This window comes from Chiloscyllium plagiosum, unplaced genomic scaffold (assembly GCF_037043375.1).
Source record: "Chiloscyllium plagiosum isolate Xiang-an unplaced genomic scaffold, Cpla_swu_hap1 HiC_scaffold_14, whole genome shotgun sequence".
Taxonomy (NCBI): domain Eukaryota; kingdom Metazoa; phylum Chordata; class Chondrichthyes; order Orectolobiformes; family Hemiscylliidae; genus Chiloscyllium; species Chiloscyllium plagiosum.
Window position 1 is genome coordinate 24,771,495 of NW_028270152.1, and position 25,029 is coordinate 24,796,523.

The window sequence follows — 25,029 nt, forward strand, 5'->3', positions numbered from 1 at the left end:
ATTTCAATGCAAGTCAGTTAAGATAGCTGTTGAATTATTGCACAGGTATACAATGATGCCACCATCCTAGAGAAAATTCTGAAAGAAAAAAGGAAAGAGTTAGGTCCATTACTTGATGATGATACAGCTTCACCTAAGTTGAAACTAAGTAAGTCATTTAAATTTGATCCAGCTGCTCCTGTGGTAAACTTTCATTTTCAATTTATTAATGCTAAAAAACAAAGGCTTAATTTTTTTGAGTATGAGAATATACTGTTGTATAGTCAAATTTTTTCATTGTTTAGTGTCTTGTGCTTCCCCACCCTCACAGGGTGCATACTACTTATGTTTTTGCCTTTTGAATAATACAAATTATTCATTTCTGCCAAAAACATTGATGTCCCTCAGTAGTGAGATACATTGTCAACATTTGTCATATTTGTTTACTTGATATTATAGATTAGTAGAAAATATAAAGCAAAATGGTGGGGAAAATAGAGAAATTTGAGCTGACCAACTAAGGGACTGTTTAAGTTTTAATTTAATGTTGTTCTTATTTTATATCTGATAATGTTGCTTTTCAAGCAAACCAAGATACCAAATTGATATGTAAACAAAGTGTGCAAGGTCTGCAGACACTAGTCTCCCTATGATGACTAAATCAAAAAAACTTGATCCCTGATTGTTGTACTTCAGGAAAGAAGAATATTACTCATTACTAGCCAGATGTATGCTACTACAGATGGTCAGTGAAGTAGTTGCCTAATTGCTGCTAATAGACTGCCAATTATTCAAATAATTATTTTGAGTTAGAGTGTTATTCCCTATGAAGTAGGCATTGAACATTTTTTGACTTTTGTTTTCAGGCAGGAAGAGTGGTATTTCCCCTAAAAAATCCAAGTACTTGACCCCACTACAACAAAAATTAAATGAGTTGTATGAAGCTGTTAAAAACTACACAGACAACAGGGGTCGAAGATTGAGTGCCATCTTTCTCAGATTACCTACTCGATCAGAACTCCCGGATTATTATCTGACAATTAAAAAACCAATTGATATGGAGAAAGTGAAAAGTCACATGATGTCTAATAAGTACCAGGATGTTGATTCATTGGTTGATGAATTTGTTTTGATGTTTAATAATGCTTGCACTTACAATGAACCAGAATCTCTTATTTATAAAGACGCACTTGTTCTTCATAAAGTCCTTCTGGAAGCTAAAAAAGATTTGGATGGCGATGATGATGCACACATTCCCAACGTAAAGTTACTCATACAAGAGTTGATACACAACCTGTTTGTCTCCGTTCTTAGTCATCAAGACGATGAAGGACGTTGTTATAGTGACTCTTTAGCAGAGATTCCAGCCACTGATCCAAGTATCCCTAACAAGCCACCTTTGACCTTTGATATTATTAGGAAAAATATTGAAACTAATCGGTATGGAAGACTTGATGTTTTTCAGGAGCACATGTTTGAGGTATTAGAAAGAGCAAGACGGTTAAACAGGTGAGCACATAGAAAAATGCAGACTTTAAATTTGTTTTGATTAACCTTCCACCAGTAGCACTAGTTTCTAAATATATTCTAATAGTATAGATGTGTACCATCATTTGATTCCATTTCTAGAAAATGTGCTCTGTGACTGAGAGCATCAAGTTTTCAGTAGATTGGTAATTTATTTATCTTTTCCATTGTTAATAAACCCCATCTTAAAATAGCAATGAAAGTAAATACATTTTAAGCTAATTAAGGTGAAGACTGCTAGTACAGGGTAAGGTTTCATGTTTGGGCATCTCAGTTTGTTATCGGCAAGCTCTCTGAAAGTGGCATTACACATGAATAAGATGGTAAAGAAGGCCTGTGGCATACTTGCCTTCATCAGTTAGGGCATTGAGTATAAAAGTTGTCAAATAATATAGCAGCTGTATAAGACTTTAGTTAGGCCACATTTGCAGTATGATGTGCAGTTCTGGTTCCTACACAACAAGAAGGATACAGAGGCTTTGGAAAGTGTGTAAAAGAGGCTTATTAGAATGTTGCCTGGATTGTAGTATATTAGCTATAAGGAGAGGTTAGACAAACTTCAATTTCTTTTGTGAGACCATCTAAGGCTCAGGGAAACCTGATAAAAGTATATAAAATTATAAAAGGCATAGATAAGGTGATTAGTCAAAGTCTATTTCCCAAATCTTTGTCAAATATTAGGGGGCATACAACAAAAAACAGTTAAGCACAGAAACTGCCCTTCGGCTCACCAAGACTGTGCCAACACATCATGCATTTCCAAACCAAAAATCTTTGCCTGATACATCCCTATTTTCTCTGCTTATTGCCCGAAACATCAATTCTCCTGCTTCTTGGATGCTGCCAGACCTGCTGTACTTTTCCAGCACCACACTCTCGATACTGATCTCCAGCATCTGCAGTCCTCACTTTCTCCTATTTGTATGTCTGTCAAAGTGCTTCTTAAACATTGTTATTGTGTCCATCTCCAGTACCTCATCTGACAGTGGATTACAGGCACTTACCACCCTCTGTGTAAACAAACTTGCCTGTCACATCTCCTTTAAACTTTTCCCCTTTTACCTTAAACCTATGTTTCATAGCAATTGACATTTCTAACGTGGAAAAAGACTTTAACTATCAATTCTATCCATGCCTTGCTTAATTTTGTAAAGTTCTATCAAGTCACTCCTTATCCTCTGACTTGAAAACAAATCAAGTTTGTCCAATCTCTCCTCATAGCTAATACTCTCCAAACCAGGTAACATCTCGGTAAACTATTTCTGTACCCTTTCCACCATCCTTCTAGGAGTGTGGTAACTAGAACTGTATCTAATATTGCAAATGTGGCTGAGGTTTTGATACAGCTGGAACATGACTTGTACTCTGTGCCCCGACCGATAAAGGCAAGAATGCCATTTGTCGTCTTGACCATCTTATTCACTTATGTTGCCACTGTCAGGAAACTGTGGACCTGTACACCTAAATCTGTCTGTATGTTGATGCTACTAAATGTTCTGATATATACTGTATAGGTTTATGGTGAGAGGGAAAATGTTTAAGGGAGATGTGCAAGGAAAGTTATTAACACAGAGGGTGGTAATTGCCTGGAACTCGCTGACAGGGGAGGTGGTAGAAGCAGATACCTTAGCAAAGTTTAAGAGTCATTTAGACAGACTGACACCTGAACAGACAGAGAATAGAGGGACACGGAATGGCATCATGTTGGGTACATTCATGGTGAGTCAAAGGCCCTGTTCCTGTTCTGTACTGTTTTATGTTCTATAGGATACAGAGTATATAGAAATCCTAAATAAGACAGCGACTGCCATATTAAAATACAGAAGAGAATCTGCTGCTCTAGTGTTTCCCATTTCACCAACAAGACATCCTTTGATTTCTGCCAATAACCTACAGAGAGCAATCATATATTGTTTAGGTAACGGCAAGCAACTTTGAATTTTGAGTTCATATCTCACAATAACAAGTTGTGAAATTCAATTTAATAATCCTGGAAGCTGGTTAGAAAACATGAACTCCCACTGGCTCACAAATGTCCGTCAAAGGACTTCACACTGCTACTTGGTGTGACAGGCTCCTTCACTAAATGTTGTTTCAATATACTCCTGAAATAATCCAGTCAAAGTAACCTAAATCACAGATCAGTTGTAAAATCAATTAATGCAAAACAAATGGACCTATCATCTACTCATTAAATATAGCCATAGCAGTGTCACTCAAATTTCAATCAACAATTGTTTTTGAATTGTCATTCACGCAAAAATTGTATTGTTGACCATCTTGTAACTGGGTTCAGAATTCCTTGAATTCTTTTACGTATGAAATACACCAGTTAAGAAAATTTCAGTATCATTAGTTTAGCATGAATTAAAATAGAAAAGTAAATGTATTTGTTAATCTGCTCAGTTGCTACACATGAGAACTAGAGGAATGTGTGACCTGTATTCCACCCCCTGCCAAAAATTATTTCCAGATTTTCCAAAGTTAGTGGCTAAATGCATTGCACAATGTGCTACTCAAACATTGGATCAAGGCGACCCCGGATTCAATTCATGATGATAATTATAAACCAATTTTGGCAGGATAACAACAGTCCCTATGGCTTACTTCTTGTTTGCTGGCTTAGAAAGGGAATAATCATATAATTCCCACTCCTGCTTACTATACAATGATCTATGTATATGTTGTGGATATTGAGTAAGAAAGGATTCAGCTTTGGCTTTTGTTGCCTCCCCTTCTCCACATACACAGCGGATGTATTGATACTGTTTGGTCTGATGCATGAATGAGTGATTTACAGAAAGGCAGTTCACATCTTGAACTGATACAACATCCTATTACCATTTGCTGATAAACGAAATGTAGAAAATTTTAAAAAAATGGAAACTACAGGATAAATGCACTGGATTGTGTAGCATGTATGACACTAACAAATACTTTGTGGCCTACTTAGAACTGATTCAGAAATATATGAAGATGCAGTGGAACTTCAGCATTTTTTCATTAAGATTCGTGATGAGCTGTGCAAAAATGGAGAGATTCTACTTTCACCAGCTCTGAGCTATACGATGAAACACTTGCAGCATGACTTGGAAAAAGAAAAAAAGGAAAAATTGCCAAAAGAGATAGAGGAGGATAAGCAGAAGAGAGAGGAGGAAAAAAAGGAATTATCAGGTACTATTTATTTATATTTTAGATTTAGATGTAATGTTATATATATAAAAATACAGTGAAAAGTATTTTTTCACATGTTATATGCTATGTTGCCACACTCTGGTGGCATTTAGATAAAAAGTTAATACTTAAGATTAGTCAGCAATGCAATTTTATGGCAAAGTAAGCTGCTTTTCAGGCATTAGATTAAAATTGTCAAGAAAATTAATTTTATTAGAGATATAGGATACAAATTCTTACTAAACCCAATTAAGCAACAGGAAACCATTTGTGATGTCATCAGTGTACAAAAGTGACATTGCATCCTTTGATTTATTGCCAATTTTTATTATGGTACAATGTGTTTATTTGTTCATTAAAATATCATTTACAAGGAAATACAAAAATAAAGCTGCAGAGGTATATCCATTTGAAAATTACACATATACTATTCCAAATACAATTGCTAGTACTCCATTGAAAAAAAGGACATCTTTCGGTAACTTTGTTTTCTTTTTGTAATACTGTAAGGGGGCAAAAGCATTTTGGATCAGTTAATTACAAGCTTTCCTTTTTGTTTTGGGGTTTCATATTTCCTTAACTTCTTTTGCTGGAATGTTTCTCCATGGCTGCAAATTGTCTTCCAGTAACTTTTCTTCATGTGTGACCCTTGACTGGGTGTCAGCAAACGGGGTGTTAAGGTGTCCCACTGGATTCCAATCCTGACCTCATCAGATGCTTCTTCCATCTGCCCATTTAAGATCGACTGATTCGGCTAAGATCAAGGATTGAATCTTTACAGTTTACTGTCTGCATGATTCAGTTATTCATTAAGCAATCAAGCACCGTAAAAGATGACTTAAGATGTAACTTAACTTAGAACATTGCAATTAGGGAAACTGTCTTCTTTTGAAATATAAAGGATTTGTATTTATAGAAATCTGTAGAAGTCCTTGCACTTTTTTGTATTTTTTCAATATTTGTTTTAATCATGAAACTAATTCAGTAATCTAATAAACAGAGTCAGAGAAAAATATGAATGATGATCACTCCGGGAGCCATGGTACTTATGGGATCCAGCGTACTTACAGCCAAGACTGCAGCTTTAAAGATAACATGTACCATGTTGGAGACTATGTGTACGTTGAACCAGCTGAACCAAACCTCCTCCCTCACATTGTCTGCATTGAGAGGCTCTGGGAAGATGACACCGGTAATGCATTCAAGCTGAATTTTTTTTCTGAGGCCTAAATGTAAATATGAAAATAGTTAAAATTTAATTCCGTTATCTTAGAAAATAATGAAATCACCCCCACACATTCAGCCTTCACAAACATGAACAGGCTACTTTGAAAACAGATGTCTTGTTTTTAACTTTCTAACTGGAGGTTTGCTTTATTTAATTTGGAGATTTATTCTACAGAGTATCTCTTGGCTTTAGTCAACATGTTCTCAGTTACTTTCAGTGTCTGCTTCTATGTTTCTTGCTGCTACATCTGACTGAAAAACCTATATGTTATGTCCTGATGATTCTTGATTCAGCAATAGAATCCTTTGGGAGTACCGGTTTGTTGTAAGACATCTTTGAAGCCATGCATCATCTGATCAGATCAGACAGCTGCAGCTCATCTGAAGAACCAAATTTGTCAGCTATTCTTAAGGAATTATCCAAAACAGGAGCACTAGTGGAGTCGTGCCCAGCCTTAAAACAGGCTGAAGTGTTCCCAATAGCAGGGTAAATGCAACAATGTTCCAACAACTAGATGTTGGTACTGTCAGTAGTACTCTTCTGAGATTTGTAGACTACAGAAGGCCTTATTCAATATCAAGTTGTCTTGAACCTAACCTGGGATTGTTTAAATACTTAAATGCCTAAAATGTGTCTGTATTACATTCTTGGCATTGATTCATTTTTATCCGTACAACAATAATAAAATAGATTATTTAGGTGCATTGTTGGTGATTGTTTATATAAAACAATTTAGATGAGAAAATAGGAGGCATGGTTAGTAAGTTTGCAGATGACACGAAAATTGATGGTATCGTGGACAGTAAAGAAGATTATCTAAGAATAAAATGAGATCTTGACCAAATGGGCCAGTGGGCTGAGGAATAGCAGATGGAGTTTAACTCGGATAAATGAGAGGTGTTGCATTTTCGTAAGACAAACCAGGGCAGGACTTGCATGGATAATGGAAGGGCCATAGGAGTGTTGTCGAACAAATCTAAGAGTGCAGATACACAGTTCTTTGAATGTGGCATCACAGATAGACAGGGTGATGAAAAAGGCATTTGGCACACTTCCCTTCATTGGTCAGAGCATTGATTATAGGAGTTGAGACGTCGTGTTATGGCTGTACATAATATTGTAAGGCCACATTGCATACCGTTCTGGTAGCTCTGCTACAGGAAGGATACTATTAAACTGGAGAGGGTGCGAAAATGATTTACAAGATTGATATAAAGACTGGAATGTTTGAGTTATAACGAGAGGCTGAATATACTGGGGCTTTTTGCCTGGAGCATAGTAGGCTGAGGGATGACCTTACAGAGATTTATAAAATCACAAGGAGGAGAGATAAGGTGAATAGCCAAGGTTTTTTTTCCCCAGTGCAGGAGAGCCCAAAACTAGAGGGCATAGGTTTAAGTTGAAAGGGGAAAGATTTAAAAGGGACCTGAGGGGCAATCTTTTTCTCAGAGGGTGGTGTGTACATGGAACGAGCTGTCATAAAAAGTGGCAGAGGTGGGTTCAATTACAACATTTAAAAGACATTTGGACGGGTGCATGAATAGGAAAAGTTTGGAGGTTAATGGGCCAAATGAAGGGAAATAGGACTAGTTCAGTTTAGAAAACTTGATTGGCATGGATGAATTGAGTAGAAGGGCCTGTTTCTTTTGACAAGATTCTATTTAAACGTTAAGATTAACATAATCTAACAGAACTGCTTTGGCCAGTGTTTAATGTGATAAACTTAAAAACTAACAAAATTCACTCCATGTGTTAAATGACTACAATGGCCCTTGTAATGTGTCAAGCTCTTCAAAAGGTCCATGTCCTAGTAATCTCTTGGAAAATCAGTTCATTTATATGATGGAGGTTGAATTGCATTCAGAGAAGAAAAGCTACTCATTTAGTGGGCTAGTATCCATCACCGTGCATTATCACCTAAACCACTGTACCACTCAACTTGAGTGTCTCATTGTATAACTATGACACATCAATAGTGCAACATTCATACTTCACTTTTGAGCAGGAAACTAATATGGTCTTGTGCAGCGCATTAAGATGTTTTATGTTATACTTTTTTGCTGAAACATTGCAGCTAAAATCAATCTTTTACTTATTATGATTCACATTTTTCTAAACTCTTCAGTTGGTGACTGAATTGTAATATGCACATTCTATTCTGTAGGTGAGAAATGGCTGTATGGTTGCTGGTTTTATCGGCCAAATGAAACTTTCCATTTGGCTACACGGAAATTCCTTGAAAAGGAAGTTTTCAAAAGTGACTATTATAATAAAGTTCTGGTCAGCAAAATTCTAGGAAAATGTGTAGTAATGTTTGTAAAGGTAAGTGTACATTTTCTAATTTCTCCATTACTGCATTTACTGAAAAATGAAAAAGAACTGTTCTCAGAATTCACAGCAGGTTTGCAATACGATATATTTTGTACCCCAATAACAGAATGATAGAACACTATTGAGACTAATGATTTTCTGAACAAGACATTCAGTTGCATCAGAAATGCAGCAATGAGAAAGTGTATAGAAAATTAGATATCTTCCCATAAAAGGAATGAGTAAGATTCTCTCAGGCTGTAACCACTTATTGTCTTAAAGCTAGACTCTGGCTAGGAGCCATAGCAATCACAATCTGAATTCCAGTTTTTTTCCTCCCAAGATAGAAGATTTTAAATCATTAGTAACGAAGCTATTGCTGCCAGTATAAATTACTGAATTTAGCATAAGTTTAAGTATGTATCTGTGTTCTTGGAATGACCTTTGTCTGACTTCTTTATCCCGTGGGCTCATTGAAAAGTTCATGTGTTTAGATGACTGATTGAATTTCTTTTTCTGTCCTATAAATGTGAGATGCTGCATTTTGGGAAAGCAAATCTTAGCACGACTTATACACTTAATGGTAAGGTCCTAGGGAGTATTGCTGAACAAAGAGACCTTGGAGTGCACGTTCATAGCTCCTTGAAAGTGGAGTCGCGGGTAGATAGGATAGTGAAGAAGGCGTTTGGAATGCTTTCCTTTATTGGTCAGAGTATTGAGTACAGGAGTTGGGAGGTCATGTTGTGGCTGTACAGGACATTGGTTAGGCCATTGTTGGAATATTGCGTGCAATTCTGGTCTCCTTCCTATCGGAAAGATGTTGTGAAACTTGAAAGGGTTCAGAAAAGATTTACAAGGATGTTGCCAGGGTTCGAGGATTGAGCTATAGGGAGAGGCTGAACAGGCTGGGGTTGTTTTCCCTGGAGTGTCGGAGGCTGAGGGGTGACCTTATAGAGGTTTATAAAATCATGAGGGGCATGGAAAGGATAAATAGACAAAGTCTTTTCCCTGGGATCGGGGAGTCCAGAATTAGAGGGCATAGGTTTAGGGTGAGAGGGGAAAGATATAAAAGAGACCTAAGGGGCAGCTTTTTCACACAGAGGGTGGTACATGTATGGAATGAGCTGCCAAGGATGTGGTGGAGGCTGGTACAGTTGCAACATTTAAGAGGCATTTGGATGGGTATATGAATAGGAAAGGTTTGGAGGGATATGGGCTGGGTGCTGGCAGGTGGGACTAGATTAGGTTGGGATATCTGGTCAGCATGGACGGGTTGGACTGGAGGGTCTGTTTCCATGCTGCACATCTCTATGACTCTATGATTGAATTTCTTTTTCTAATCTTACTTGAAGTTAATTCATGTCCTCATTTTTAAGTTAATTCTTTCTGAGTGACTCATGTTTTCATTACAAATGGTTCAAACTCAGTCTTTGTGGAATAGAAATTCAACTTAGGCAGTGGTGCAAACTGGTAAATATCACTTTGGTTGTTTGTTTGCATCAGCACTTGATTTGGTTCAGTTGGAGTCAATTGGAACTGGACATCAACTACTGTTATAACAAGGTTTATCTGACACCATTGATTCTATAGGCCCTCGTGGCATGGTGGTTGTGTTCATAGCTCTGAGCAGGGGATCCTCGGTTCAAGTTGCACCTGTTCCAGAAATGTGTAATAACATCTCTGAACAGGTCGATGAAAATATCGACATCATCGGTTCTGCATCGCCAACCAAGGTGAATTTTTACCACTAAATATAAATATTTCACTCGATTTTGTTAATCCTCATGATTGAATTAAGTTGCTTCTCATTAATGTTTAGATTATTAAAGGCACGTTTATTTTACCTGAACAATTTAGTTGACAGAAGTAAGAACAACTTTACATGGATTTAATGGGTTTTAACCTTTCTTTCCTCTGCCTAACAACAAATGTAGGAATACTTTAAAATACGACCTGAGGGCTTCGGAGATGAAGATGTTTTTGTTTGTGAATCTCGATATTCTGCAAAAACTAAATCTTTCAAGAAGATTAAATTATGGACTATGCCTCTAAGTGCAGTGAAATTTGTTCCAAGAAACACTCCACTGCCTGTTGTTCGTGTTGCTTCTGTATTTGCTAATGCAGACAAAACCGAAAACAAAGAATCTATTGAACCAATGGCTGAAGAAAGCAAAGGTGATGAGAATAACAGCATTATTGATAAGGTATAAACATCCGTGTTATATTAAAATTTATCATGCAGATTATTTGGTATGGACAAAGGGAAATATGAGTTTTGCTACTACATAGTCAGATGAAATGTGTGTGTTTGGATTTTGTTGTCCACCAGAGGTGGCAACTCTGGCAGAAACATTTTTCAAATGACTTGCGTTTTATATACTTCCTCATTAATAAGGAAAGTTTGTATCACTATTAAAGTTGTAGTATATCTAAGTTAGTGAACTGACTGTCATTGGTATTAAATCCAAACAGCATAATTCCACCTCTTGGAAATAGCATTATCCAGATTGTACACTGCAGTTGGTGTCGATGTCAATCAGGAAAATGCAAACTGGAACAACTTTTAAAAATCCAGTTGATAACTGATGACTTAATCATTAGATTACATAACATCATGTGCCAATTAAAAAAAAAAGCTCTTTCTTCACAGACACTGCTCGACCTGCAGAGTTTCTTCAGCATCTTCTGTTTCTTTATCATCTGCCAAGTATCACTTTGGTTAAGGTGTAAATGTAAAGTCACCATAGTCTTACCAGACAATAGGGCTGTTCTTTCATTATAGAGAGATAGTTGGTAGTGGTTTGTAGAGAGACAACTGAGGGTCATCATGCCTCAGAAGAGGGTGTGGTTGAGAAGGAGAGTTCTTCATGGTAGCCTCAGCCTGTGTGGGAATTCAAACCACACTGTTGGCTTCACTCTACATTGCAAACCAACCGTCTATCCAACTGAGCAAAGTGTACTGGCTAGTCAAAAGATTTTGGATTCTGGTCTCATCATTGATCTAAATCCAGAACCTTCTCTGATGTTTTAGTGCAGTTGTAAGAATAATGGAGACTAGAAGTTGAGATGTTAAGCAGAAGATCTTTCTCTCAAGTACTAGCCAACATTCCTCCCTCAACTGATATTATCTTGATGAGACAAAGATTCAGTCTTTGGGAATGTCTGAAAAAACTCTGCACTGTCCCAGGATACTAATGTGAGTTCCAGATGTCCATAATCACTCAATCCTAAACATATTTCAGCACCCCTTACCCAGCAAGCCTAAAGCAAGGAAAGATATTTTCTTCTATCATTGTGGTTCTAAAAGTTGTAGACCTCTTATCCCACTTTACATGTCATGCCCATCAGCATCACTGTCTGACACAACTCTACACGTCATGTTTAAAACTCTTAATACCTTTGATCTTACTGCTTCCATATTCCCCACCCTCTACGTAATAAAGTTATATCTTAACTGTGAATCCAACCTTTCACATTGGCTTATTGACTAAGGGGTCATTAACAACAGAGAAGGAATAGCTTTCACTGTTCACTTCATGTTCCATTGCACAGTCTTTTCAGAAGCTGTCAATGGAGATTTATAGTAACCCTGTCTGTTTGTATTTGTATTTAAAAGAAAAGATGTTTTGCACTAAAAATGACAAATCTTTATCCAATCTAACATCTCCTTATGAGGCTAGTTGTCAAACTTTGTTTATAATGTTCCTGGGAAATGCCTTGTAATGTTTATTAAGTTAAAGGTGATATATCTGGAAAAACTTTTCAGTGTTCAAAGTTTGAGAGAAGATTTGTAGCTCGGGTGCTCGTTGTTGTGGTTCTGTTCGCCGAGCTGGGAATTTGTGTTGCAGACGTTTCGTCCCCTGTCTGGGTGACATCCTCAGTGCTTGGGAGCCTCCTGTGAAGCACTTCTGTGATCTTTCCCCCGGTATTTGTAGTGGTTTGAATCTGCCGTTTCCGGTTGTCAGTTCCAGCTGTCCGCTGCAGTGGTCGATATATTGGGTCCAGGTCAATGTGCTTATTGATTGAATCTGTGGATGAGTGCCATGCCTCTAGGAATTCCCTGGCTGTTCTCTGTTTGGCTAACGATCCGTAACCATGAACACCAACTAGCCACGAAACGACACGACCAGCTATCCTTAGTAGCCACACATGCAGATGACAAGCAACATGAATTCGACTGGGACAACACTACTATTATAGGACAAGCCAAACAGAGAACAACCAGGGAATTCCTAGAGGCATGGCACTCATCCACAGATTCAATCAATAAGCACATCGACCTGGACCCAGTATATCGACCACTGCAGCGGACAGCTGGAACTGACAACCGGAAGCGGCAGATTCAAACCACTACAAATGCCAGAGGAAAGATCACAGCAGCGCTTCACAGGAGGCTCCCAAGCACTGAGGATGCCACCCAGACAGGGGACGAAACGTCTGCAACATAAATTCCCAGCTCGACGAACAGAACCACAACAACTTTTCAGTGTCCTAGGACAATAAAGCAAGTTCCAGGCATCCATAGTCACCCATGTCCCAACCCAAAACATATTGGTACCCCTTACCCAACAAGCCCAGACTCAGGAAAGATCATTTTCATCCATTATTGTGTTCTAAAAGTCGCAGACTTCCTATCCCACTTTATATGTCATGTCTATCCATATTGCTGTCTGGCAGAACTGTCAGTGAGGCATTGATGTTAATTGCAGTCATTCTCATCTGTTCTTGAATTCAACTCTTTTGTAGTTGTTGTTCAATGGATTATATTTATGTTGTTTCCTTTTCTTTATATTGTATTTGTATTTTTTATGACTCAATTTTATGACTTTGCACTTCTCTACAATAAATGATAACTCCTTTTTTTTGACCAAATTGATAACTTCTGTCAAGCATCTTGTGACATTGTATTGTTATTCACATTGTTGGAACTAGGAAAACAATGTGCTTCATACCTAATGGAATATTTTTGTTTTGCATTCTAAATATATGGCAGTGTGTTTTAGTGCCTGTCCCAATCAACAGTGCTTGCTAGTCCATCAAGCTTAGTTTCTTAGTGATATCGTTTATGCCTGCCTCTCTAAAATTAAATGTTTTTGCTGTGTTCTACTTTTCTATTATGGGTCTAATTTTAAACTTCATATCTAGTCACTTTTAGTGAACATTTGACCATATCCACCATTTCTTGGTAATTACATATAGCTGTTCTAGAATTCTTCCATATGAGGATTCATGACTGTTTAGGGTCAGCACGTCGACTGTGTTAGATAAAGAGAGATAGAGGAATCTAAAAACAGGATGAGAGTTTAAAAATCAAGACTTGCTTATCAAAGACTTACAGGACCTGTATGTCTCACAGCTCAGGGGTTATAGGGGAATAGAACTTGATGCAAGATGCAGACCAACCGATTTTTGGATGATCTCAAGTGTACAGACAGAGAAATATGAGAGATCAGCTCTACAAAAGAGCTGAATTCAAGAGATCAAGTGAGAGTTACTGCAATTGATATTAATATCATATTTTACTGAATGTGGCATCAGGGAGCCCTAATCGGAATTGGTGGGGGGGCGTGGGCAGAAACCCTCTGTTGGTTGGAGTCCTACCTGGCAGAAAGGAAGATTGGTTATGGCTCTGGTTAGTTCAGTCATCTCAGTACCAGGACATCTCAGCAGGAGTTCACCCGGATAAATATTTTTCAATAAACCTGTTCAGAGACTTAATTACAAATCTCTAAAGCAAGTGGGATTGAATCCAAGACACCTGGCCCAATGATAGTATTATTATCACAATCACAGGAGCCCCAGTTTCTCAGGGTAGTGTCCTTAGCCCAACCCATCTTTAGCTGCTTCATCGGTGACTTTCCCTTCGTCATAAGTTCAAAAGTGGGGCTGTTTACTGATTGCGTAATGTTGAGCACCATTCACAACAACTCATACTGAGGCAGTCCATGTCCAAATGCAGCAAAGCATGGACAAGTGACAAGTAACCAAGCACGCAATGACCATCCCCAACAGAGTCTAACCATTACCATGGACATTCAGGGTATTATCATTGATGATTTTCCCCACTATCTACACCCTGGGAGTTATTATTGACCAGCAATTGAACTGTACTAGCCATATACATGTTAAGCTACAGGAGCAGATCAGAGGCTATGAATTCTGTAGCGAATAGCTCACCTTCTGATTCCCCATAGCCTGCCCATCATCTACAAGGTATTTGTAAGGGGTGTGACAGAATACTTCCCACTTATCTGGTTCAATCAACATTCAAGAAGTTTGACACCACACAGGACAAAGTGATGCACTTGATTGCCACCATATCCACAAACATTTACATCTCCACCACTGACACTCAGTAGCAGCAGTGTATAAATTCTACAATATGCATTGCAATTCACCAAGGTTCTTTAGATAGCACCTTCCAAGCCCATTACCACTAACATCTGGAAAGACAGAGCAGCAAATAAATGGAAACACCAGCTCTTGCATGTTTCCTTCCAAGTCATTCACCGTCCTGACTTGGATATGCATTGCTGTTCCTTCAGACTTGTTTGAATACCAGTGCTACTTGTATAAGATTATCAAAACAATGATTTCCTAAATTGTCATTTATGTTTGTTTTCAGAATGTAATTGTCATAGACTCAATTCTCAGTGGTCATTTATTGTTAGTAGCTCCTTTTATAGATAATATTTCTCAAATTTGTCTGTCCAGGAACGAGAGGATGTGCCAGTGGAAATTTCAAATGGAGAACCAGGCTGCCAGTATTATGAGCAGCTTCATTATAATGACTTGTGGCTTAAAGTTGGAGATTGTGTCTACATAAAATCTCATGGTTTAGTGCAACCACGTGTAGGCAGGTCAGCAATTTAAAATATTTCAATTATAATGCAAATATTTACTCTCCATCTGCAAAAGTCTCTGTGAAATGTTGCTGTTAACAATTTTGATTATTTGTGTACCGTAAACATTATTATTTCTTATGATACCCATGGAAGCAACAAACCAGAAGAACCAAATTTACCAAACCATCCAACTAAAAAGTTCAATGGACACAATTTCTGTTTTCTATAACTTCTCTAACTTTCCTGCTAATTTGGTTTGAATCAGCACAGACTTCCAAGGTGACAGCAACATCCAGAAGGCCAAGCACGGGAAAGTCAGTCAGTATGAACCAGTATACATCAAATAGTAGCTACAACAAAGATAGATCTCATTTGTGATATTGTATGAATTTTGGCCAGAAAGTCTTTCAAAAAGCCCATCTTCTACAGGTAGAATCCCAGCTCAAGGAGTTTGCCACTGGTTCACATTGGACAGCAATTGTCATTCAACTTAAGTTCCATAGATATAATCTTCAACAAAATACTACATTTCTTCAGAAGTTTCTTACTACTTCTCATGGACCTTGATTGTGTGGATCTACCAGAATCACCTTTTATCTGAACTTACATAATGACTGGTACTCTGTGTTGCTATTCTGGTCAATCAGTTACTTTAAAGTAACAAAACACATCAGCAACTTTATTTTTGCTTAGCACCCACTCCCAGATCCAGCCTTCTTGTCCTCTTCCTTTCACTACACCAGCCCCTTCCTTGCCTACATGAGTCAACTTGCTCAACTCACCCATGGATCACACGGGTGCATTTGGTTGCTGAATCAACATTGTAGCAGTGGCTACTTTGCGTTAAATTAAAGCCATCAGCAGCTGGTCTTCCAGCACACCCACCTGTTTCCTATTTTACATAACGTTCTACCACTCCTACAAGCTGAAATATTAGCCAAGCCACTCAAACTTGAGTTAAGCCAGCTGTTCATGCTAAACCACTGAACATCTTCCCAAAAGCTCTCAAGGAGAAGGGAGCTATGGCCTGAAATCTGGTTGATGCCAAAGCCATAACCCCATAGCCATACAGGAGGAGCCACAGTGACTTCATCACATATTATCAAAACATACAGTTGGTTTTATAGCATCTACATTTCTATGAAAAAAATAAATTACTGTTCAAAACATAGGATTAAAATCAAACTTGTATATCTGTTGATAGGATTGAAAAAATGTGGGTGCGGGGTGGTGCTGCCTATTTCTTTGGTCCCATATTCATCCATCCTGAGGAAACTGAACATGAACCTACCAAAATGTTTTACAAGAAAGAAGTGTTTCTTAGCAATGTTGAAGAAACCTGCACCATGACCTGTGTAATTGGTAAGTAATTAATACCTGAATACTTATTATTGAGTAATTTATTAAATTTCAACATCAATTTGATAAACTAATCTAGGGACAATTCAGAATTTTTAAATGTCTATATTGGCTATTAGTCAGAATTACATAAATCATTCTGACTCTAAGTATCAGAAGTAATATAAAATGGTATAAAAGGTTATATAATAAATTCATTTATTTGAAGTTAATTATTTTGACTTTAGAGGAGTTTAACAGACTTAATATACATTCTCATGTTAGTGTTTCTAAGATAATATTTGGTGCTGTTGCATGCAGGCAAGTGCAGTGTATTATCATTTAAAGACTACCTCTCTTGTCGACCTACGGAAGTGAATGAAAATGATGTGTACATTTGCGAAAGCCGTTACAATGAAACTGACAAACAAATGAAAAGATTTAAAGGCCTAAAAAGATTTTCCTTATCTGCTAAAATATTGGATGATGAGATATACTACTTCAGGTGAGGCCTCGTACTTTAAGTAACAAAGAAGCTCTTTGAAACTATCCTGTTTGACTTTGGTACTTACTGCTCTGCTTTTGTGTTTGAGTTTTTTATTGGTGGGCGTTCTTAATCTGTGGTGCATTATTCATTAATTCAAATAGTGAAGAGCTGAAATGAAAATAATTATTTTGAAAACTCACTGGAGATTTTCTCACAAAGTGGTTATGGGTCAAAAAATGCAAGTGCAGAAAAATGGGGAATTCAGAGGAGTCTTTGAGACAATACAATGCACTGTAGCTGAACCCCATCAACAAATGGGATACCCAGGACAGCTAAGCCTGGTAAGGGAAAAGGGGGTACATCTGCCTGTGCTGGAAACTGAAACACATGCAGATAACTGTGAGATGTGAGCCAGAGAGCAGAGAAAAATATCAGGCTGCATTGTCTGTTTTCCTAATATTGATGCCCTGAATTTAATTGGTCCATGTTGGTTTAAGTAGTCAATAATGTTAAATAATTAGCATAAATCAGTTACTCATTCTGCAGTCGTGCACTCTTTACACCTGTTCATTTTCACTAACATAAAAATTATTTTGTAGGAGCTTATAGTTGTTAGTATGAGTAGTATAACATCAAATTCAAATGCTAGTCCTATTTAATATATAAACTTCATAATCCTGTTTTTGATAGGCTTTATCCATTCTTCATTGTACCATTAATTTGAGCATTTACTTGTGGCCATAAAGAGGGGAATTACTGTCACAAAGATACACTTATTCTACTTTTTCAGATTAGATAGATCTGCTGTTTTTAAGTATCCCTTCCATGTAAAAAGTGGCAAGGAAGATGGAAAAAAAAGGAAAATAATTAAGAGAAATGTAAAGCAGAAACTTGTGTTTGTAAAACACCTTTCACCTTTTAGTTGTCCCAAAATCTTTTTGTTGCCAGTTAAATAAATTTAAAATGTAGTGACTGGTGTAAAATTATTATAAATGAATACTTATAAGAATTTTACTTTGTGTAGAGTGTAATATACAGGTCTTGTACATGACAGTTCCTGGTGAAAATGGAAATTATATATATTGTTCCAGGAAACTTATTGTTCCCCAAAAGGAACCATCTCCTCTTTTGGATAAGAAAATACAGGAGTTAGAGATGAAGTTTGCTGAGTTTGAAGAACCTGATGAAGATCATGAAGAATGTATTGAAGAAGAGGTTGAAACTGCTGAACAACCCTCGGTGCCTCAGTTACAGACTCCTGTTACCAATGAAATGGAAATAGCTCCATATACACCTCCACAGGTACAATACTAGGATCTTATTGGGAACCTCTATGGGTGCAGGATTATGGAAAGGAATAATAGAGTTCACAGAATCACTACAGTGTGAAAACAGGCCATTTGACCCAACAAGTCCACACCAACCCTCCAAATAGCAACCCACCCAAACCCAAAGAAAAATCATACATTTACAGAAGCTAAAACACCATGGTGAAGAACTGAACTTTAAAAAGTTCTATGTTTGTGAAACATAAAAATGTTAGGGTATCCTGTACATCTACAAATTTTTGAGAGTAAACATGAACTCATAAGCCTGAATAACCTCACCTAAACAACTGTTTCAAAATTTAATTATCTACAGTGCTAATAAAGGAATTCCGAGTCTACTGAATAAGGCATTGCAATTGTGATTTTAAAATAGTTGTTTGTTTAATAATTAATCAGAGAAAGTCTCAATCTTTTTGCCCACCACCATTCCGTGCTGGTATTACCAGTCTTGTTCTTTTTGCATTATACGTACAAAGTTCTGCTCTGTATACTCCCCTGATGCAGATATAGAAATGCGATAACATATAAGGTCTTTACATTGTCTAGTTAGGACTATACTTCCCGTTGTGGCATTGGTTTGCAGGGTCATCAAAAGCCAAATGGGAAGAAACCTACTGTCCATTAACAGGGTGGTGTAGAGTATAATGATAAGCTTCATTGGCATGATTCAAAAATGCCACACCTGAAAATAAAATCTATTTCTTTGGCCAACTTGGAAACGTGTTCCTGAACCAGGCAGTTCATGTTTCTCCGCAACACTGTTTATAACTCAACAGCAAACCTGACTCACCCATGGAATCGTGAATTGCTGTAGCTGTTGCTATTGGTGAGATTCAACCATTTGGTTTCTATTGATTCAGCAAGCCAGGTCTACAATGAGGACTATTATCCTAACTGGACAATACAGAAGCTTTGCATGTTCCAAACAGAACATTGATTTGCTTTTATGAATTATATGAATAATTTATATTTCCAATGGAGTTTACAGCTGTATTACCCAGAATTTCTAGGTTTTAGCTACTTTCGCTGGGGAAACTACATAAATAATTTTGAATAATTTACTGAAGTGAATGGTGAAAAGGTCAAAGATGGGTTATCCGTTATTTAAATTATACAGTTCTACCTCTGATTTGCTTGTTTACTTTGTGTTCATTTTAGTTTTTTTTAATTAGGTCCTTAATCAGGTTTTCCATTTATCTTGTATTTACATATGAACATTAGAACTAGGGGCAGTAGTAGGCAATTTTGTCCCTCAAGCCTACTCCACCATTTAATACAATTGTGGCTGATCTCATCCCAGCCTCATCCACATTCCTTCCATAACCCTTTAACCCATTACTGATTGAAAATCTGTCTATCTCATAGTTACATTTACTCAATGACCTGGTGTCCTATGCACTCAGGGATAGTGAATTTCACAGATCCATGAACCTTTGAGAGAAGTCATTTCTCCTCATCTTTGTTTTAAATCTATAGACACCTATAGAAGTTCCCCTATGAGCCGAAAACTATGACCTCTCTTTCTGGATTATCTCACAATGGTAGCCTGTTCTCTGCCTGCTCTACTTTGTAAATCCCCGTTAGCATTTTTTGGTATTTTAGTTATATCTCCTCTCATCCTCCTAAACACTTGATTCTCTAGCAAATATAGGCCTAAACTTTCAATCTTTCCTCATAAGAAAAGTCTTTCATCACTAGAATTAATCTAATGAACCTTCTCTGAACTACACCCAATGCAATTCCAACCTTCCTCAAGTAAGGGGAACAAAACTGAGCACAGTATTCCAGATCAGTCTCAAGAATGCCTTGTACAAACACAACAAAACTTCCCTGCTTTTATACTTCATTCCTTTAATAATAAATGCCAAAAATCTATTTGCCCCCTCTATTACCTGCTATGCATACAACTTTCTGCGACTCATGCACGAGGACATGCAGATCTCTCTACACCAAAGCATTTGAAGTATCTCCACTTAGATAATAAGTTGCCTTTTTATTCTTCTGATCAAAATAGATAACCTCATACTTACCTACATTAAACTTCATCTGCAAAATTTTGGCCAATTCACCTCTATCCATATCCATTTGATAAGTTCTTATTTCTTTATTGCAGCTACTTCTCCCCCTATTTGTACACAGATCTCTGAAAGTTGCCACCCAGGTAAATAGTGCGGTCAGGAAGGCATATGGCGTACTGGCTTTTATTGGTAGAGGAATTGAGTTCCGGAGTCCTGAGGTCATGATGCAGTTGTATAAGACTCTGGTACGGCCGCATCTGGAATATTGTGTGCAGTTTTGGTCGCCATACTATAGGAAGGATGTGGAGGCATTGGAACGGGTGCAGAGGAGGTTTACCAGGATGTTGCCTGGTATGGAAGGAAAATCGTATGAGGAAAGACTGAGGCACTTGGGGCTGTTTTCACTAGAGAAAAGAAGGTTTAGGGGTGACTTGATTGAGGTGTACAAGATGATTAGGGGGTTAGATAGGGTCGACAGTATGAACCTTTTCCCGCGTATTGAGTCGGGTATTACAAGGGGGCATAGCTTTAAATTAAGGGGGGGTAGATATAGGACTGATGTTAGGGGTAGGTTCTTCACTCAGCGAGTCGTGAGTTCATGGAATGCCCTGCCAGTAGCAGTGGTGGACTCTCCCTCTTTATGGGCATTTAAGAGGGCATTGGATAGGTATATGGAGGATAGTGGGTTAGTGTAGTTTAGGTGGGCTTGGATCGGCGCAACATCGAGGGCCCAAGGGCCTGTACTGCGCTGTATTCTTCTATGTTCTATGTTCTATGTTCTATGTTCTATTTTAGTCTCATCTGTAAATTTGGCTCTGATGCATTTGATCCCTGCATCCAAGTCTTGAATATAGATTATAAATAGTTGGGGCCCGAGGACTGAAATCGGTGGCGCCCAACTAGTTATATCCTGCCTACTAGAAAAAGACCCACTCGCTGTTTTCTTTTGGTTAGCCAATCCTTTATCCAAGCTAATAAATTACCCCTAATGCTATATGATCTTACCATGTGTATTAACCTTTTCTGCAGAACCTTCACAAATGCCTTCTGAAAGTCCAGACATAGGACATCTGCAGTACCCCAATTATCCACCTTGCTTGTTACATAGAGTTATACAGCCAAGCACAACTAGTCCCACTTGCCTGCACTTGGCCCATATACCTCCAAACTTTTCCTATTCATGTATTTACCCAAACGTCTTTTAAATGTAGTAATTGTACCTACATCCAACTCTTCAAAAATCTCTAGCAGATTATTCAAACATAATTTATTCTTCATAAAACAATGCTAGCCGTGATGGATTGCATTTTGACTTCTCAAATCTCCCATTGGTACTTCCTTAATAATGGATTTAACACTTTAATCTCCAACCTAGAAGTTATATCCCCAATGTTTAAGTTATATCTCAAACAAATGAATTCTGGAATTAGATATTCACAACACAGTGTGCATTTGGAAATAGAATCAGCATCTACCTTCTTTGCCTGCAAGATATCAAGACAATTAGACCCAAAAAACTTACAAAAAAGATGTAATAACCTACTAAAGGAATTCCTTCAAGGGAAAAAAGTATATCAAATTTTAAGGGCAATAATAGAAGAAAAAACTTGATATAGTTCACTAGTGGGATGTGGGTGTTGCTGATTGAGTCAGCATTTATTGCTCATCATTAGTTGCCCTTTATGTGGTAGTCAGTCTTTTTTTTAAATTCAGTCACTTATACCCTTACATCATAATTCTACAATCTGTTCAATTATCCATTTAGTTTAGATTTAATGTTCAAATATTGTGTAAGACCTTTACTTTTATAATAAACTTATTGAAGGTGTGCAATGTAAACTGAATGCATGCTAAAGACCCATGGAATATGATTTTACCAAACTGATTGAATAGAGATCATATTCGAAGGATCTTTCTCATTATCCTCTATATGCTTAGAAGTGCTACATCTAACTGTCATATATTGCTTACATATAGTCAACCCCTAAATCCATTAAGGGTACTAAACAGAAGGAAGGAAAGAGGAAGACCAACCCAAGTGGCTACATCTTGTTTAGCAGTGAAATGAGAGCTGTTATCAAAGCCAAGCATCCTGACTTCTCTTTTGGAGAGCTGAGTAGGCTTGTGGGTACAGAATGGAGAAACCTTGAGGCTGTCAAAAAAGCAGAGTATGAAGGTAGCTCATTATTTATTCTTTTTAACAAAGAGATTCACAGTGTATGTTTATTTTTTAAAAAATCAAGTGACTTTGACAAGTCAATGGCCAGTTGACTCCCTAAATTAAGTTACCTGATACAGTCACCCAGATACAGTTATGGTACGTATCTTTGCATTTCATCCACTTCAAAGTATTGCTATTGCAATGTTAAGGTTACTGCCAGTTACTTGAAATGTTAAACCTCCTTTCTGTGTGCAGAAAGGCAATCTTTAAAATGTTTCAAGTTTGCTAACTAGCAATGTTTGCTCCCTGCCTTATTTGTTTATCATTGAAATTAAAGATTTAAAATTTTAATATATCTACCCACTGTTTTGTAAACTGCATTTTTCACACAGATGTAGAGTTTACAAGAAATGCAATGTGGTGTTGTTTTCCTTTCTGTTCATCCACTGCCATTAACTACTTTTGTCAGTCTAGTCTGGAAGTTGTGCCTGGTTGGGAGGGAAGTATGGTATCCTCCCTGGGAATTATTCGGTAGAGGTTTGTAATCCATTTATTCCTAGATAGATGGATCTATACTTAAACTTTGACAAAATAACCCTTCGGGTTATGAATGTAGGTTAGTCTTTGTGAATATATTCATTGAAGCTTTATCTCATCCATGCAAATTTCTAATTCTGTGCTGTAATAAATAAAATGAGTGGTGTGCCCATGTGAATATACGTTCGTGTTTTTTCAGAGCGGGCAGCAAAGCAGGCTGAGCAGCAGGAGAGAGAGCGTGCAGCTCAGCAGCAGCAATGTGCCTCCCCACGGGCTGGTACACCTGTAGGTGCCATCATGGGGGTAGTACCACCTCCTACACCAATGGGAATTCTCCATCAGCAGATGACCCCTGTCACAGGTAGCATACAAGAACTAGCTAAATGGCAAAGGACTAAAATTCTGTTGAAATTGCTTTCAACCAAATTTGGGGTGGGGGGTCATTTTGCTGTTTTTACATTTGCAAGGTTTTCATCAGTTCCATGGTGGTTTACCAAAATTACATGTAGAAAGTCTCTCTCTAGGGTCACATATCAGAAATTATTAAAGTTTAAAACAGTTTTCTTAGATTTTCTGATCCAAAGTGACGATTTTAACTTGCGTATTCATCTCATGTCTTGAAAAGTTTAAATTATTGCATCAAAATATTTTTCTTGGAAATACTGTAAATGTCAATGCATTCAGTGATATTGCAAACATGTTTTTAGCAAATGTTTATGAAATATACACAATATAAAAGAAATCAATGGAGTTGAATGCTTGGTAATCTAAAAGAACACCTAGAATGAAAAGTAAAAATAAGTTGGTGCAATAAGTATTTCTAAAGACCTGAGAATATCATATTTTCAGATATTTGGAAAAATTAATATTTAATCCTTGTATTTTGTAAACAGTTCTATTACAAGGTCAAGAACAATGTGATGTAACTTACAAGCTGTTGCTAACCATTGCTAAAGATTAACCATATGTACAAGAAGTTTTAATTCATTTGATTAAAATTGTACATTGGTTGTAATCTGGCAATATTTCTTCCTTCATTGTTATCTTCCACATACATAGGAATAGTCCAGTCATCCAACAGGACAATTGCAGGGACATTGATCCTTAAAGACCTTTTTTAACCAAGGTCAGGTTAAGTCACATGATTCCATTTGCTCAGTTATTTTGCTGTTCATTTTCTGTTATCATCTGCTTTGGTTATATGGTTGTTGATTGTTAACAAACTTAGTATGCTTTTGTCACAACAGTGTTCATTCCTAGAATTTCTCTTTATTGGGTGTTTGCCATTTTGTCAATTTTTAGATAAATAGGCTATGTTGGGCTTCAGATTTCTATTTTAATTGTAGCAGTTTTTAAAACATTTTGTGATTTGACATATTCAATCCATGCTCTTGCAGCAATTTGTAAATAGTACTTCCCTGGTCAGTGAAAACAATTCTGTTCCATTTGATGAGTTTTTGACTAAAGGCAAGATTTTGGCTCATTCCTGATTCGTAACCCTGAGCTGTTTTATTTAAAAATTACACAACACCAGGTTATAGTCCAACAGGTTTAATTGGAAGCACACTAGCTTTTGGAGCGACGCTCCTTCATCAGGTGATTGAGCTGTTTTATTTGACAGTTTTTTTTTGTTATTGGTGATTTGCCATTGTCTTTCATTGTCCAGGGCAGTGTGAAGAGGCAGGTCCCAAGTTTACCTCAACCAGACAGGACTTGAACCTATACTATTGACATTATTCTAAACCATAAAGTAACCACCTAGTCAAATTAAGTAATGCACTCCCCCCAGAAAATAGAATATGTGACATAAAATCACAAAACATGATTTTTGCACAGACTGTCTAAATATTAACTGATATTTAGTTTTTTTCTGTTGTTAGTTTTTCTACTGAGCAGTCAGACATAGATTGCAATCAGACTGTTTTTACAAAATTCTCTCATCAGTAGCTTCATGAAGTTTTTTCTCTAATTACATTGGAGGTGGCAAAATGCGCACAAATTCTTGATGCTGAATAAAAATTTTCTATTGTCATGCACCTGATACCAAGATGTTGAATGAGTTAGCTGACCTCAAAGATCTGATACCTTCTTATCTAA

At 37.3% G+C, this 25,029-nt stretch overlaps 1 protein-coding gene across 11 annotated transcripts in view; it reads left to right on the plus strand.

Annotated features, from left to right (window-relative positions):
• pbrm1 (polybromo 1) overlaps nucleotides 1-25,029 on the plus strand; it is a 97,805-nt gene that overhangs the window by 48,766 nt on the left and 24,010 nt on the right. For 9 of the 11 annotated variants that reach the window (XM_087994188.1, XM_087994196.1, XM_087994189.1 and 6 more), the window contains 12 exons: nucleotides 46-148; nucleotides 846-1,488; nucleotides 4,460-4,680; nucleotides 5,681-5,872; nucleotides 8,073-8,230; nucleotides 10,153-10,422; nucleotides 14,933-15,078; nucleotides 16,268-16,425; nucleotides 16,723-16,906; nucleotides 17,980-18,190; nucleotides 22,212-22,410; nucleotides 23,132-23,293. In XM_087994188.1, the coding sequence (XP_087850314.1) occupies nucleotides 46-148; nucleotides 846-1,488; nucleotides 4,460-4,680; nucleotides 5,681-5,872; nucleotides 8,073-8,230; nucleotides 10,153-10,422; nucleotides 14,933-15,078; nucleotides 16,268-16,425; nucleotides 16,723-16,906; nucleotides 17,980-18,190; nucleotides 22,212-22,410; nucleotides 23,132-23,293 (2,647 nt within the window). The remainder of the gene's footprint in view (nucleotides 1-45; nucleotides 149-845; nucleotides 1,489-4,459; nucleotides 4,681-5,680; nucleotides 5,873-8,072; nucleotides 8,231-10,152; nucleotides 10,423-14,932; nucleotides 15,079-16,267; nucleotides 16,426-16,722; nucleotides 16,907-17,979; nucleotides 18,191-22,211; nucleotides 22,411-23,131; nucleotides 23,294-25,029) is intronic. The other 2 variants (XM_087994197.1, XM_087994198.1) reach the window with 1 other exon arrangement.